Below are 17,348 nucleotides of genomic sequence, written 5' to 3' on the forward strand. Positions count from 1 at the left end.
CTTCACATTGAATTCATTTCCTGTTAACCTAAAATGAGTTTGACGCTCCTGCTCTTAAGGTTTATAGGTCTGTGAGGCTGTCTTACTGGACAAGCAAATGTGCTCAGCACACCTTTAGGGAGACGCCAGTGCCCAAAAATGGTTCTCAATTAATGTTTTTTAAAGACAGGGTCTCTCTGAACTTTGATGCAGAAATAGACATGAGTGTATAGTTACTTTTAGATGGCAATTGGATGTGGATATCCATGTAGATATGATACATGATTGTGTTTCAATAAAGTTCATTGGTATGGAGACAATGAAAGTGAATGTATTAATAAACTGACAAGAAACATGGATTATTATTATTATTATTATTATTTTATTTTATTGCTCTGCTAGAGATTTAGTGTCTCATCTAAACATGAAAGCAGTTGCTAAATGGCCAGACACAGAATACAATATCCAGAGCTTTCATATTTCTCTTAAACAAGCTCTCTTGCTGTGCTTTATTCACAGCAAAAGCTGTTGTTATGCAATTATAACAAAGCAAATATTTACCCTTAATACATATTTTAAAAGAAAACTAAAGGCAGATAATACAACAGGAAAATGAACATCTTGTAACATCTTATCTTGAATTGTAGGACACAAACACATCAATGTCAGTGTCCTACAAGCCAAAATAAAATAAAATAAAAATGAGGGACTACTACAATGGATGCTCTCAGCAATATAGCCAACAAGCAACTACCAAACCTCGGAGGAGAAATGGCACCAACCACAGATTTTGATTTTAGCTGACTATAATGCTTGTAATGCTATGCTGGTGAGACACAGTTATTTGTATGGGGGTTAGAATTGTTTCATAATTCCAAATAAATAGATTACGATCCACAAATAAATGTAGTAAGATTTACAAAAAAAAACACATTCACAAATGCATTCAATGAGATCCAGAAATATATGTTAATAGTTTCACACACAAAAAAAAATCATCAAATTGACAAATAAATAAAATGAGATTTGCAAATAAAAACGCTGCTCTTATGCTTCTGTTCTGTTTCCGCTTTGCTTTGTGTTTTCTTTGTTTTGTGCATTTTGGCACCGTGGTCGCTTAACTATTTCTGTTTTTGTTTCCTTCTTGCCGGCGTTCAAGCTTGCTCGTTGTTTGTTTGTTTGTTTTGTGTTTTCCAGTTATATAATTTGTTACTACTGCTGCTTGTGATGTTTGTTTGCTTGTGGGTTTAGCTGCTTTGTTGGTTATGTTATGTATTTGTTTTATTACCATTAATATTGGTTTTCGTCTTGTGCCCGTTGCTCCCTGGGATAGGCTCCAGGTTCCCCGTGACCCTGAAAAGGAGTAAGCAGTAGGAGATGAATGGATGGATGGATTATTGGTTTTCCCTTCAATCCTGGGGGGTGGGGTCCATGGGTCACTATTTGCACTCGTCTAGACTGCATTTTTGGTATCCGAGTGGATTGAATTTATTTCTGTGGTGCCACTAACTATTGGAGGTTGATATCCTCAGGTTTGAGTGTTAGTCTTCTCTTGTCTTTAATCGGTGCTGATTATAAGATTACTTTTCTGTGAGAAATTTTCTTAAATTTTGTTTTGATTCATTTGAGTGCTTTATTTTTGTATTGTGTAATTGATTTTGTTTTGGGGGGGGTTTTTCTTTTGTCTTCTTAGGAGCTGGGGGCCCAGAGTGGGCAGGCTAGGTGTCCCCGTGTGGTGCTGTGTATAGATCTTTGCAGTGGATCTCATTGGAGTGTGTGAATTTGATTTGGTGCACGTGTGGGCCTTTACTAGTGTAGACAACATTAAAGTCCTGTATCTAGTCTGCCTCGCTACTGGTAAGCCCCAGCTCAGTGTTATTTTGTAAATCTATGTTTTGCTTTGTTTTTCATTATATCACAGCATCTTGGCGCTGTTTGCCTTTATTGGCATTTTGTTCCTGCTAGATTACATTGCAGGCTCTTTTCCTCTTTTAAATTATTTATTGTGATTTAATAAAGATAAATATTTTTGGTATAAACATATCCATGTCTCATTGCCTCTCGGTGAGAAATACTGAAACTGTGTGTCCTTATTCGGTATTTCCCTGGGTAATTAAACCAGGTTGGCATATTCGCTACTTGTTGTGGAGGTAAACATCCTTAGTGGTGTACCATCTGGGAACCTCCTGAAACCCCTTGATCTGCTCGTGTATGCCACACTACAGTCTATACACTCAGGAAAAAATGACTAAGCTGTACCTATCTATATCACTGGGGTATGTATCTTACATGTCAAAGCATTTTAAAAATCTAACTTGAAAACTGATTTAAGTGGATTTGGATTTTAAGGACACTCTTGTAATTATTTTTTAGAGTAAATATTTAATGGTACAACACATGCACTATTCCAAGTAAAAGATGCACACTAAAGGTACAAAAGATGTATGCTTGAAGTCACCACCCCAGGGACAAGGAAATGTACTGAGTCTGTATCTACATACAAAGCAGCAGTTGATGGTGTTTAAAAATGACACAGGTTTTTTTTTCTTCCAAACCTGTCATGCAATCATCTCACCTCTCACAGGTGAAATCACATGCATTGCATATTGTAGAAGAAGGCAGCGGCAAGCGATTGGCAGGCTGAGTCAGCAACAGATGCAGATGTGCACATGCATCAAGTAGCCAAACTGATTTGTATCCAGATATGAGCAACTCTGGTTTGTACCATCTCTCCTGGTGAGGATGTCAATCGTGTTTCCACACAGAATCCTTCAAGCATCTTTCCTATATCTCTTTTGTCACAATAACTGTGTCTTGCTGTCCATCACTTCTTCGAATATATCCACGTTCTTTATAACATCCGATGACAAGTTTGACACATGTATACAAACCTTCTGGAGTCCTTGAGTCAGTCGCAGACAGTCCATAACTCTTTTGAAACTATCGGAACAGCAAGCTTCATCTTTCAAAGTTCCATCCATCTTTTTAATCTGTCAACCTTTTTTTTTTGTAGTGCTGCCATTTTCGACAGCTTAACCAATGTCCCTCGTTGTTCCTTCTCCTGATAGATACAGTTAATAAAATAGCATTAGAGCATTTGGTTGTTATTTAGCTGAGAAATTTCCCAGTATTAAGATTATACATCATTTTTGTGCATCACACATTCATAACATTAATAACAAGTGAAACAAGAGGAAATTTGCAGATCAAAGCTGCAGCTATTTAAAGTGATACACAAATGTTTGACAAATCATCTTCTGAAGAAATCATGTAATCAGTGTCTTGATCCTATTGTTGTGGTAAATGATTCACAATCAAAATGCAGCGTAATACATCCGCTTTAGGCAGGGTCTCTGATGGTGGCATTTGTTTATCACAGTGTATTGCTTAATAGAGCATGGAGCCTGGCCTCCACACATTGGGTTGCAGCCCCATACTAGAGGTGCTAAAGCGTGGTCTAGGTGCTTGCAGATTTTGGCTACTTGCAGACACTGCTGAGCGCATACCACTTGGGGAGAGGGGACTCAGATCCGGGGCACTTTTAAACTGCTTGGCTGCCTGAAAAGGTGCACTAGGTTGCATAGGAATGGGTCCCGGGATATGTGTTGCATTTGGTACAGGGGCAGTGGAAAGATTGGGGAGTGCTGGCAGGGCCCCTGTAGGGGCAGGAGGTGGTGGGGAGAAGGGTGCAGCAGAACGTGGAGTAAAAGGAGGAGGTGAAACAATGTCAGAACGCCACAGGGGCTCAGCCAGAGTGGTGGCAGAGCGTGGAACAATCACAGTGGGGTTCAGGGCTGTAGGTGCTGACATTGGGGTGGGAGTGGAAAAGCGCTTGATCTCATATATACGTGGTGCTTTGACAGGCACTTGTTTTGGTGAGGTTAGGGTTGTGCCAACTACCCCAACTCCATTTGACATGGGTGGCTGCTGCTGCTGTTGTTGGTAGGTGGTGATAGTCTGGGGAACACCTCCACCATAACTGAACAAGGAGGAATTGAGCTGATATGGCTGTCTGCTTAAGAAGTCCAGAGCTTTGATTCCTTGTTTGTGCTGACCAGGGTTCGACTTTATTCCACTTCTAGCAGCTTCATTGGCCTTACTACCTCGTTGGGCCACTAGGGGGCAGGAGGGGGACAGCAATGGGTTGTAGCTGATAGGTGGAGGGGCACGAACATTGGAGGAATATTTCCAGTGAGCTGGAAGAGATGGAGTGGGTGAGGGCTCTCGTGGCTTGGCTGGAGACTTAGGTTGCTTGTCCACCACGTATCGATCCATACGGCTCTGTCGACGAGCAAACAGATCTGCTCCTTTTCCTCCCATCTGGGGGATATCAATTGTGTTATTTGCTGGCTTAGGAGCGACCAGTGGAGGTATCTTGCTCCTTTGAGCCTGCATGAAGTTGCAAGCCTCAGCACCCAGGTTGAGGTAATCTTCCTCTGGACCTGACTCAAATCCAGGCTCTGCCCCAGGACGGGACCTCTCATCCAGGTTCTGCACTAGAGACAGTAGCTCAGGGTTGTAGGACACCGGTTTCTTCTCTTCAATTTTACTGAACATGGGCTTTTTAGTGCCATGGCGACGGGCTTCCTGCAGGATGCCTGTTCGGGCAGCAGGTACGGCGATCCGCTGCTCTCGAGAAGAAATCCCTGTACTTGAATTGGAAAGGGGATACTGATGGACTATGGGAGACTCTATTGTTCCAGATGTTGTGGTTGCCACTGAGATATATGGGTTGAAAGAAACTTTGTGAGGTGATGGTGGTGGTTGCATGTTTGAGCCCTGAGAGGCCGGTGCGGGTACTTGAACAGGGGCAGGGGCTGGGACATGGGGAAGGGATGGGCTAGGGGTATAAGTGGATAAAAATGACTGTGATGACACAGAGGGTAGTGGTGGTGGTTGAGCAATGATATGAGGTGGGCTAAAGGACATATTTGGTGGTGCAGAAAAAGACTGGCAACTCATAGCTGGGGCTAGATTAAAAGGTGGTGTAGAGGCAGCTGGAGGAGAGTGATAAGCAGGCATGCCTGAACTCTGTGATGTGAAAGGTGTAGCATTTGAAGAAGCCAGGGAAAATGGAGCAGAGGCTACAGAGGAGGATGGAGACAAGATAGAGGTGGGGACACTGACAGTGGATGGTCTTAGGGGGATGTACAGGGATGTACTGGCAATTGCTCTCTTCCCATCAGAACTAATAGGAGAGAAAGAAGCTGGTACTGTTGCCACAGACACTGCTTGGGCCTGAAGTGGGGGCTTCTTGGTGGTATTGGTCTTGAAGATGACTGGGGCTGTTGCAGCTCTGTGGCTGACACAGCCTGGGGCAAAAGGCCTTGCAGTTCTGTTGAGAACCAAGCTTCCAGAGCAAGCATCTGACTGCTCTGGAAAGGTTCCTGACATAGTGGGCATGGGAGTCTGGCCTGGTGAAGACAACACTACGCTGGTTCTGCTCACCACCATAGGCTCCCCATTCACCATGCTGCTATTGTGAGAGGAGACTGGGGTCATTGGAGTAATGGATGTGTAGGTCAACACAGTGTCAGGCTGTTGCTGGGGCATGGAGGTAAGTGTAGGAGTAATGGGTGTTGGTATATGTTTCTCAGTCTTCTTCCTCTGCTGCTCAAAGAGCTGTGCCCCTCTCCCTGAAGTGCCACTCAAGCCCAAGCTAGCCTCTGCTTCCCCATCAGACGACACACACGCTGATGTCCTTTTCTCTAAAACATCCAGATAGCCACTGTCCCAAGTAGGGTCTGGTGCTCCAGAAAGGCTGTCCTCATCAATGTCTGACTCACTGCCAAGGAAAAGGCTCTCGTCCTCCGTCTCTCCGTCTGTGTTGCTGCAGCTCTCGTTGTCAACACTGCCGAAACAGGTGAGTGTGTATTTTTTGGCCCTCTGTCGGCGCTTTTTGAACATAAGCACACCTTTAGAGTGAGGATTGGGAGCGTCTGTCAGCAAAGAGGCAATGGTGCGACACTTGGATCGAGCCTCCTTCACCTGCTTGTCCTGCACGCTCTCACTTCTGTGCAATCCTAAGGATGAAAAGAGACAGAGTTTCTACTACAGTCAAAACAAAGTCAAACTTATATTATATATATTTGAATATATTTATAGATAGATATAGATACGAAGTGAGACCACTCCCAGAATTTCCAAATGACAGATGCCTTCCTATAATGGCACAGGAAGCTTTAAATGCAAAACATCACTTCAACAGAATATATGGGTTTTGTGAACAGAGATACTTAATACTAAGCATCAGGCTAAAGTTTAGTAAAATTAATGCCTGGCAATCAGAGTTTTCATTGACCAGATGAATAGACAAAATTCCATTCAACTATTTATTGAAAAAATATATACGATTTAAAAAAATTTTAAACATTTGTTTTCACTACTGCTGAAAATGATTTAAATATCAAGTGTAATAAGAGAGCTGAAATAGAACATTGTAATGTGGTGAAGTAGTTGTTGAGAGCATGTCTGGCAAAGATATGCCTATGATAAATCTATGAGCTCACTCTTTACTACAAATAGCCCTACACATTCTAACAGTAGGAGAGCATGACCTCTAAAGAGAAAAACTGACAGTCTTCACAGTCAACAAAACTTTAACTATAATTTCCATAGATAAATAGGCTCGGCATGTGCTGCAACAGACATTTTTTTTTTTTTATACTTTCATATAATGTCTCACGCTGAAAATGTGAGGATAAGACAGACAGACTGTATTCTATATTCACTGAGATGCACACAGTGGCGATAAAGTAATCAAAACTTCTAACTGTATAAGACATCGATTCAGTTTTCAAACAACGTCTGATCCGTTATAATCTGAACGAGCAAAAAAGGTTCATCCAAACAACTCAGTAACCAAAAACTCAGGAGATAAAATATTTTGCCGTGTGCTTAAATTCTGTCCAAAAACCTTCCTTCCATTTTTTGTTTTGCTTTGGATTAAAACATAAGTCCCCATCCTAAAGTATGCCAGGATACTCAAAGTTATAAAAGAGCTCAGTTTTTACCTGTGTAGACAGTGGGTGCTACATGCGCAAGCTCGGAAAGTGATCTGAGGTTCTTCATGATGTGTTTGTTCTCCTACCTTCCCAATGTCAGTTTCGAATGGAATGACACACACACTCACATGCTAGTAGAGAGCAGGCAGTAGTCGGTGGAAACTCTGTCCACATCACCCCCAAAATCCTTCTGCCTATAGTCTGGGTTGAGACCTTTTAAAGAGCAATCATCTACCCACAAGATCCTGCCACAGGCCCAATGAAACCCCATTATGTCATTGAAACTATTTCAGTCGGTGAGTAGTGCTGAGGAACACTATCCACCTGTCTGGGCATACCACTGAGCACTGTCTGCCATGACTGCTTAGTAATACCCCATTGGCTTTAAGCATTGTTTGATTCACAGAGTTGTGAAGAATGAACTGCTCATGATTGCCATCATCATTCATTACTGTCGTCATCGGTGTCTGTGCTGACACATAACACCGTGCTGCGATGCACAGTTTCGTGCACCCTGTACCAGTCCTTGTAAACCATTATGAGACTAGCAATAAGAGAAGGATGTCTTTGAAAGCAAAAGGCTTAACATTATTTCTTGTCAACATCATTTGGCCATCTTATTATTTTCAGATGGACTAGTCTAATAATAATGCTTTAGACAATCTCCATCCTCACTTGGGACGCTATATTTCATTGTACCAACTACCGTAGCAAATTCCACCAAGGGTATTGATCAGCATTATTCCCTAATGCTGCTCCCAAATCACATTCTGTCTATTCACTATTAAATCTGACAATAAAGAGCTCCCAAACCTCCCAAATTGTTCTCACTTTGTGTTTTTTAAAAGAGCACAATTATACAAATGAGAATTTGAGAGAAAGTGACCCTGTATAAACCTACTGCATGACTGTCTAAACAGGGTTGGGGTTACAAATCTGTATAAAATTCTCTGAAGTAGTCTTTGACAGCAAGGTGACCTTCCATGATTAGATATGGCGCTGTACCCTGTACTGAGAGCCCGAACATTTCAGAGATAAGAGTTAGCACCTCATCATAGAAGGATACTAAATACACAGTATTAACCCCCGCATAATGGCTTCACATAGTTTAATCTAGTTCTTGTTTCTAAAGTATTATGGTCAAATCCAATCAACACTGACCGCACAGAAACAGTTAGCTTTGTGGATGTTTTTCGGAAAATTAGATTTTCTGGAGAAAAAAAAATCTACTCAGTGAATCTGTTCAGCACACATATTACACCTGTTTTTGTCTACCTTTAGGATATCTGTTTACACGGTGATCTAAATATACCTTGTGCAGATTTTACTGAAATGTGCCAAGCAAAGGAAATAACAAAACCTTGGGGACAGAAATTGATATAATATAGATAGATAATATGCAAAAAATACATATATATATAAAAGTCTGTCGTGCGTCTCTAGAAGATAAATATGAAAGTGGCCCAAAACAGAACAACACATGAAACAAAATCAGTGACAGAGGTGAAGCTCTTAAAACGTGCAACAGACACAGAGGAGCAACTGGACATGCCATTCCAGGCATGCAACAGAAGTACTTGCATTATTAGACTGAGTCAGATGGAAAATATAGCCTCAGGTTCTTCCTCTCTCCCTCCCGCCTTTCTCCTACTGCCTGTCACCATGAAGCTAATTCAATAGGGTTATGGAAGAACCCCCACTGCCACATATAAGAGCTCACCACTCCGCTATACTCCAGTTACAAAGTCACAGCACAGGAACTTATAGGGCAACCACTTCCTAGTGTACAGGTACTCTAAACTATATACCATAAGAGTATGTTTTTTATTAGTTTTTGTATGTATTATGTTTCACTTGTAAGGATAGTTATATGTATCTGAACTCTTTTGGAGTATAATATTAGTAATGGCAAACATGTCAGCACTATTGCATTATTATAACACTATCCAGGTCTAGATAAGTGCTAGTGATTTAGTCTGAAATTCATGGCTGCTCCTGCAAAATTATACTCAACTTTCAAAAAGTGGCCACTGGGGGACAACATGAGAACTGCTTGTTTCTAATTATAGTGTATGAGGTAAGACAGGAAAAGGCCTTAGAGGGGGGAAAAAGCAGCCATCAGCCCTTTTTAGATATATCTAAAAATCTCAAAAGAATTTTTGGTAGTGTTGCAAACCAGACCGCTAGCTTTTACTGAAGAGTTGGGTATGTTCCACCAATAAATGTGGCCAAGAATTGCCTACATGTACAGCTTAAGCCAGGTTCATTAACACTGCAAGAATCCAACTATAGGTACTCTTGACTGTCTTTAGCAGAAGCCAACATTCAAGATTCTGAAGGTTGTGGCCAGAAAAGTGTACAAATCATATGAATCATTTAAGGACTGATATACTGAATAGTGCCACAAAAATGTGTATATATTCAGCATGTGTACAAGGTATGTGCAGTGCTGTGAAAAAGTATTTGTCTAATAAAAGTTATTTATTGAAGCAAAAAAGTTATCCAATACCAACTGGGCCTGTGTGAAAATGTATTTGCCCCCATAGTTACTAATTCCCCATATCTATGAAACTGCATTCATAAAGGGGTTCAGCTGGACTAGACGCACCCAGGCCTGATTACTGCAAACCCTGTTCAATCAAATCAACACTTAAATAGAACTTTTTCAAAAGCATGAAGTTGGCTAAAAGGTCTTACTCAGTAACACACTATGCCAATGGTGAAGGAAATTCCAGAAATGATGAGGAAGGTGATTGAAATACATCAGTCTGGGAAGGGTTATAAAGCTATTTCAAAGGCTCTGGGACTCCAGATAACCACAATGAGAGCCGTTATCCCCAAATGGAAAAACTCAGCACAGTAGTGAACCTTCCCAGACGTGGCTGACCTTCCAAAATTCCAAAATTCCTCCAAGAGCACAGCGATGACTCATCCAGGAATTCACAAAAGAGCCAAGGGCAACATCAAAGGAACTACAGGTCTCTCTTGCATCCATAAAGGCCACTGTTCATGACTCCACTATCAGAAAGACACTGGGCAAAAATGGCACCCATGGAAGAGTGGCGAGGTGCTGACACTGCTAACCCAGAAGAACATTAAGGCTCATCTGAATTTTTCCAAAACACACCTTGATGATCCTCAAACCTTTTGGGAGAATGTTCTGTGGACTGATGAGTCCAAAGTGGAACTATTTGGAAGACAGGGATCCCGTTACATCTGGCATAAACCAAAGACAGAAATTCCACAAAAAGAACATCATACCTACGGTCAAGCATGGTGGAGGCAGTGTGATGGTGTGGGGATGCTTTGCTGCTTCAGGGCCTGGGCAACTTGAATTCTGTGCTTTACCAGAAAATCCTAAAGGAGAATGTCTAGTCTTCAGTTTGTAAGTTGAAACTCAAGCGCAACTGGATTATGCAGCAATACAATGATCCAAAGCGTAGGAGTAAATCCTAGTACAAGAAGTAAGTGAAAGACTGATCTCCAGTTATCAGAAGAGTTTGGTTGCAATTATTGTTGCTAAAGGTGGCACTACCAGATTTTAAGTTTAAGGGTGCAATTAGTTTTTCACATTGGTGATAGGTGATGGATAACTTTTTTTGCTTCAATAAAAAATAATAATAAATAAATAATGTATTGTGTGTTTACTCAGGTTGCCTTTATTTTATGTTGTATTTCGTTTGAAGATCTAAAACTATTTAGTATGAGATATAAACAGAAACAGAAGAAATCAGTATCAAATACTTTTTCACAGCAACGTACTGTGGTTTAGGTACTCACTGGCTTCCTTGGCTTTATCCATATATGTCATGGTGAGCTCTTCATCTACAGGATTATCCACAGGACCCACCATTGGCACAAGCTGTGTGTAGGATGTGCGCTTGAGTGCCTCTTTGGCCCGCACTGGGGACACAAGTGGAACTGTAGGGGGTTCCTGGAAACCACTATCCACCTCTACAGCGCCTGGTGGGCTTTGATCAGAGTTTTCGGAAGAGTGCTCAGCCTGAAGAGACCACTCCACCCCGTTGGGCTGGTAAACCACCTCTCGTCGTGCCACTCCAGGTAAACTCTTCTGCTGTGGAGGCTCCACCCCATCATATGTACCATTAGGAATGGCCCAGGATTGAGTCTGGGAGTATGCAGACATATCAGATGTGCTCTCACAGCCACTCATCTCAGAGTTGTCATCCTGATGGGGTGAGCTTCGGCCAAGGGCTTTGGCTGGGGAGCTGCTGGGACTGCGACGCCTCTGCTTGCGCTGTCTGTCCTGAGCTGCAACATCTGCATCACTGTCCGTCTCACCATAATATGCTTCACTCTCAGGAGGGGATCTCAGCCATTCTGGGCCATTGGTGGGTGACATGAGTGATCCTCTATGGACAGATGACACTTTCGAGGACACTGGAGGAGACAAAGCTCTGAGTGCTGCCCGGTATTCTTTATCGATGCGAGGAGACGGGGCTCGATCCAGTAGGACTACTGATGGGAACCCCACAGGGGCCCTGAAATGAAAATAAATGTTTAAAAATGGTCAATTAAATATAGAGAATGGTAGCTGTCGCATAACACTTTTTTTTTTAAAGCACTAAATTGTACAATTGCTTATCACTAATGGAGATAGAAATGAACGGATTCATTACTCAAGTAGAAGTGCAAATGCTCCTCTAACCAACATTTTTAAAAAAATACCACAAAAGAGAAAGGACTTGACTCTTTAAATCATGCCGATCATGATTTTAATTACTGAAAAGAAATGAACAAGAAATGTAGCAAAACATTTGCCAAGGCTGACTACCAACAGATTGATCTCTTAAATATTAACTAGCATGATGCAAACTATGGTAATAGCTAGCTGTGTTCCATCTTAGAGTGTTGTCACATTTCAGATTTGTTAACGGTTTGTGATCAACCGATTGAAGCTATCTAATGTCATTATACCTTAAAAATGTAAAGATTATAGAGAAATATGATGTTTGGAAATGCAATAAGTGGTAAGTATTGGGGGTTTTTTTAAGTAGTAAGTAAAAGTATTAAGTAAAAGAAACTCAAGTGAAGTACAGATGCTTGGAAACCGTACTTTTAGTACACTAATCAAGTAAATGTACTTTGATACTTCCCAGCTCTGGTCACTAGGGTATTATTATATAAACTAATTTATATAATCAGATCGTATATAATCAGTATCTATTGATGTGACAACCTTTGCTCGAGATGTCAATAAATGTGGCCAAGAATTACCTTCTGAGAAAAATCTTGGTTGTCTGACCCTCCAAACATCCAACTATGTGTATGCTTGAAATGCTGTGCACTTTTGCCAGCCTAGTGACTATATACAGTGCTGTGAAAAAGTATGTGCCTGATCCTGATTTCTGTTGTTTTTGTGTATATCTCACACTAGATTGCGTCAGAAATTAAAACAAAATCTAAGATAAAAACAAAGGCAACCTGAGTAAACACCAAATATAGTTTTTAAATAATAATGACATTTATTGAAGTTATCCAATACCAACTGGGCCTGTGTAGAAATTTACACACTTTATACATTTTTATTATTACAGATTTATACTTAAATTTACATACTTTTTCACAGCACCATATTCCTCTAAAAAGATCATCCTTTCATGTTTTTCAGAAGTTTGTTTTTAAGCATATGGAAAGTGTAGCGTGACAGTCAAAATTCACCCTTCATGATTCTGAAGCTTGTGGCCTGAAAAGTGTACAAAAGATATCAGACCTGCCGTGAGCTATGGACAATGCATTTGAGAACTGATACTACTTGAAGCTGTTTCATGCTAAAACATTATATTATAATGTGTTATTAAAAATATAGTGTTTGGTAATGTAGTGAATAGAAGGTATAGATTTCTTTTGTGAAAGTAAATATGCTTGAAAGTCATACTTTAGTATAGTAAATAAGTAATCCTATGTAGTATTGTAATACTTCCCAGGTAGGGTAGGTTGGTACCCTCTAGGGAACATCTTCTGTGTATAAATTAACTTATGGTCTATAATTTGCCTTTAATGACTATTGTTGTACTTTAAATAAGTAAAGCTACACTATATATTAACTTTTGTGGGCGAAAGGTACTAAAGGTATAAAGAAAATCCCATGGACAAGAAAGTACAGTTTGGTACCTTTTTCTGAAAGTGACGCCAGCTTTTTTTAATCATGTTTTAGACAAACATATACCTTTTAATCCGTAAATGAAGGGTTCCCCGGCCACTGTCGATCAGATTCATGGCCTCAGCGTGAGACAGTTCACCACAAAACACATCATTAATCGACACCAGTTCATCAGACTCCCGTAGACCTGCCCGACAAGCCTTACTGCGCTTCCTCACCTACACCAGCAGAGGGAGACAGTGTCAACACAAATAACACCTCGCACACAAAAGTCACACATTTTCAGCAAGTCATGAGGTCATGTGTTTTAATGAGGTCGCTCATTAAAACACATCCTCTTAAAAATATATGTAACAACAGATATTCACACGAAAGTCAAGTTACTTTGAGCAGAATATGTTGGCTCAGCTGATTTCTTCACCAAAGCACCACACGCGCTTCATTTTTAAAGCTATAATCAGCAGCTCTCTGTGCAAGTACACTCGAATCTAAATCTGTTACCTGTAATCATTAGACTCTGTCACCCAGCAGGGGACATAGTGAGGATGGAATCAATCCAAGCGTAACATAAAGTAATTTCAGCAAGTTCACACTAACGCTATTGTCAACTATCAGCTTTATTAGCTATATAAATAAAAGAAAAATGTCAATTTGAAGGTAAAATTTAGCATAAAATAACACACACAAAAGCAGTGTCATGTTTTTGAAAGCACAATGCTTCAAAAGTACATGTTCAAAACATGAACATGTTTCTACAGCTGTCTAAGTTTGTTTATCTACTTTCATGTAATTATTTGTTTGTTTGTTTATTACTTCCTCTCTTTCTTCCTTCAATTTCTTTCTGTCTACTATATGTAAATGGTGTGACTGCGTAAATCAGTAAATGCGCTAATGCTTAGGCTGTGTTCATACTCACACTTTGCTCCAAAGTTATAATATATTAATCAAATGATGTAATTCTCAGTTTCAAACGGCTGCCCTTACAGTTTTTATATGGATTTTTTTCCCCTCAGTAAAAGTGGGGCAGTGGACAGTTACGCACTGCCAAGCTGCCATTGTTGGGCCCTTGAGCAAAGCCCTTAATCTTTTCTGCTCCAGTGGCGTTGTATCATGGCTGACCCTGTACTCTGACACCTGCTTCCTTACAAGCTGGGATATGCAAGAAAAAAAAAAAAAAGCATTTCACTGTGCTGTAATATATATATATATATATGTGTGTGTGTGTGTGTGTGTGTGTGTGTGTGTGTGTGTGTGTGTGTGTGTGTGTGTGTGACATATAAAGGTTTCTTCTTCTTCATTAATGGTGATCATAAGATTTACATTTTAGCAATAGTTTTTAGTAAGTCCAAACCCAAAGAAGTAACAGACATGCCTCAGACATCATTTACATTTGTGATTATTCTAACACAAGTGAAATTGATCAAATTCAAATGAGCTCATTCTGTGACCGGAAACAATCTGTTATAGATTAATTCTCCTAAAAAGCAAGGACATACAATAACCTTTAGATTACAGCTCTTGGCTCTGTGTTCTCGTTTGCCATGACGTGCTAGAATCCACCTGTCAGATAGGAGCATGTTGTTCTATCACCCACTTCACCAGCACATGCCAGCTTTATCCGTTCACCCTGATATTAGTATCTGCTTCCAACAGTAGGGATTTTCCTTTTACAAAGTGCAGCAGTGTGGTTGATCATCTATAAATAACACAGTTCTTAGTACAGAAGTATTTCTAGATGCTTCTCAAACAAATGTGATGTCCAATAGTATTGTGTATTTGAGAATAATAAGAATGTGTTCATAATACACACAATACTCCAAAATGAGATCAGAATCAAACCAGGGATACTTTCTGTACGTATACTCTCACTGGCCACTTTAATAAGTACCCATGAACATTCAAGCCAATCACGTGGCAGCAATTCAGTGCTACGCTTGATGCAAGTTACTGTTAACATCAAATGTCAGATTGAGGGAAAAATGTGATCTCAGTGACGTTGACCATGGCATTGCTGTTGGTTGGCTTGAGTGATTACAAAAGTGTGGATCTCCTGAGATTTCCACCCAGAATAGTGTAGAGTTTACACAGAAGGGTGTGAAAAAACAACAACAAAAAAAAACATCGGTGAGTCGCGGTTCTACAGGCCGAAATGCCACGTTGATGAGAGAGATCCGAGGAAAATGGTCAGACTGCTTTGAGCTGACAGGAAGGCTACAGTAACTCAAATCACCACTCTTTATGACTGTGGTGAGCTGAAAAGCATCTCATATTGCACAACACATCGAACCTTGAAGGGGATGGGCTACAACAGCAGACGACCACATCAAGTTCCACACCTGTCAGTCTCACAGAATCTGGACAGATGAAGATTGGAATAACACTGCCTTTTCCCAGTTTTGGTGAGATTGTGCCCACTCTGGTTTCAGATTCCTTTTTTAACTTTTCCATTCGTGAGCAATTTGCACACCATATAACACCTTATATGAAGTCATTCACATTCCAGTTCTCAAAATCATGAACATACACTTCTAATTGGAAGCAAAAAGCTAAACGTTTAACGATGATTCACCTTGGCTTGATATTTAGTTTTATCTAATGGGCAAAGAATGTGGATTAAATAAACAACACACACACCTAGAGCCAGGGCAGCTGTTCCTTCTCTGCATGGGGCATGTCATGAATTTACCATGTGTTCCCCAAAGAGCCTAAATAAAGTACTCAGCATTTTGTCAGGAGGCAGTTGTCAATCGGCTACACCGGGTTCTTTTTGACAGTGCACTGCAGCTTGTGGTTTGAGTTGAGACCAGGGACTAACATCAAATCATGAAGTATGTAGGAGGAGGTGACATTGTTTTTGACTAGCTGTGGCTCACTGGAAGGTTTCAAAGACTAAATGTCACCAAGGTTGTTCCACATGTCTATGTTAAAAGAGACAATCAGGACAGCTGGAGGATCTGAATATTTCATTTAGAAACAGTACTGGCAGTGGGGGGGGGAAAAGGTCATGCCACAAGTGGAAAGACATAGGCAGAGGTGACCTTGTGTCTAACAGAAGAGACTAAAAGTGGAATGGTTTTTTTAAATATATATATATATATATATATATATATATATATATATATATATATATATATAAAATTGTCATAAAACTGGGATCATAAGAGCATGAACACACACTACCATTTATTAACCTACAAGTGCAGACTAGACCATATACCCAACTATGGCTCATCACTCCAAAATAGCTCCTAGATCAGGGAAAATGTACCACACATCATCTAAGTCATCGTTTAGCAGATGTGCCATGGTGTATAAATATACAAAAGCAAATATAAATCTGAGGCTGTAATTTTACTCAGTCCTGAGATAACATCCGCATTTAGACAAGCCATTGGAAAGTTTTGGGTTTCAGAGAACGCCAAATAAAAAGCTGACAATGTGATAAGAGCAAAGAGATATGCTGTAAAGGGCCTGGTTGATCTGGTGCACACAAACTCTCTGACCTTAGATCAAGAGTGTATCTAAAGTTGAATGGAAACTTGTAAATAAATCTGGCATCACATAAGACTACACATATGACTATCCAAATCTGTGGTTCTTCTAATAGTTCTATAATAGTAATTGTAGTAGTAATAATAGCCTATGATACACCATTTTATTTTCTTTAATAGCTAATCACTGTGTTCTTTTACATTCTTTATCATAGTCATGACCAAATGAGTGGTTAAATGTTCAGCAAAATCACAGACACTGATGGATCAACTGAAAAATACCCTCATCTTCCCTGAAGGTAATACCTAGAGCATGAGTTTGAAGATTAAACCTATTAAGCTCCATAGATTCATTTGAATGGTGTGGGCCTCAATGGTTTGGCTCGCTCTCTCTCTATCTCTCTCTCCCACACACACATACACACACACACACACACATGCACACAGAAGACCAAATTTAGCATCCTGAAACAGGATCTACATGCAATAGAACTGTAAATACGTTTACAGTAGTGAAAAGGAGATCATCAATATTGAATGGCCTCTCACCTTAGATACTTGAAGGGGTTGCTTCTGCTCTGTTCCTCCTTGCAGTCGAAACCCCCAAGGAGCTCCACCTGAGAGGGTGACCACTACTTCTTCTGCCACCATTTTGCCAGTATTCGTCTGAATGCGCGCCTCTCTGATCACGCTCAGTCTTCACGTCCCATCCCTGGAACCGTGGCCGTAATCAGTGGCCCTGTGTGCTGC

General features: G+C 40.4%; 1 protein-coding gene across 1 annotated transcript; it reads right to left on the reverse strand.

The window, feature by feature from the left end:
* Positions 1–1,067: 1,067 nt before the first annotated feature.
* Positions 1,068–17,348, reverse strand: synpo2lb (synaptopodin 2-like b). Its single transcript, XM_053640123.1, has 4 exons — positions 17,148–17,348; positions 13,174–13,325; positions 10,764–11,485; positions 1,068–6,002 (listed from the first exon to the last, which is right to left on the reverse strand). Exons 1-4 carry the CDS (start codon positions 17,247–17,249, stop codon positions 3,367–3,369), a joined length of 3,612 nt encoding a protein of 1,203 aa, XP_053496098.1. The 5' UTR covers positions 17,250–17,348; the 3' UTR covers positions 1,068–3,366.

The sequence above is a fragment of the Ictalurus furcatus genome, chromosome 13 (genome assembly GCF_023375685.1).
Source record: "Ictalurus furcatus strain D&B chromosome 13, Billie_1.0, whole genome shotgun sequence".
Lineage (NCBI taxonomy): Eukaryota > Metazoa > Chordata > Actinopteri > Siluriformes > Ictaluridae > Ictalurus > Ictalurus furcatus.

What these genes read in the sequence shown, in the direction of transcription:
- synpo2lb (XM_053640123.1), bottom strand. Translation starts at nt 17,249, where the DNA reads ATGGTGGCAGAAGAAGTAGTGGTCACCCTCTCAGGTGGAGCTCCTTGG. An exon ending in AACCCCTTCAAGTATCTAAG is followed by an intron (nt 13,326 to 17,147) that starts GTGAGAGGCCAT and finishes CTGCTGGTGTAG; the next exon opens with GTGAGGAAGCGCAGTAAGGC. An exon ending in CTTCATTTACGGATTAAAAG is followed by an intron (nt 11,486 to 13,173) that starts GTATATGTTTGT and finishes TTTTCATTTCAG; the next exon opens with GGCCCCTGTGGGGTTCCCAT.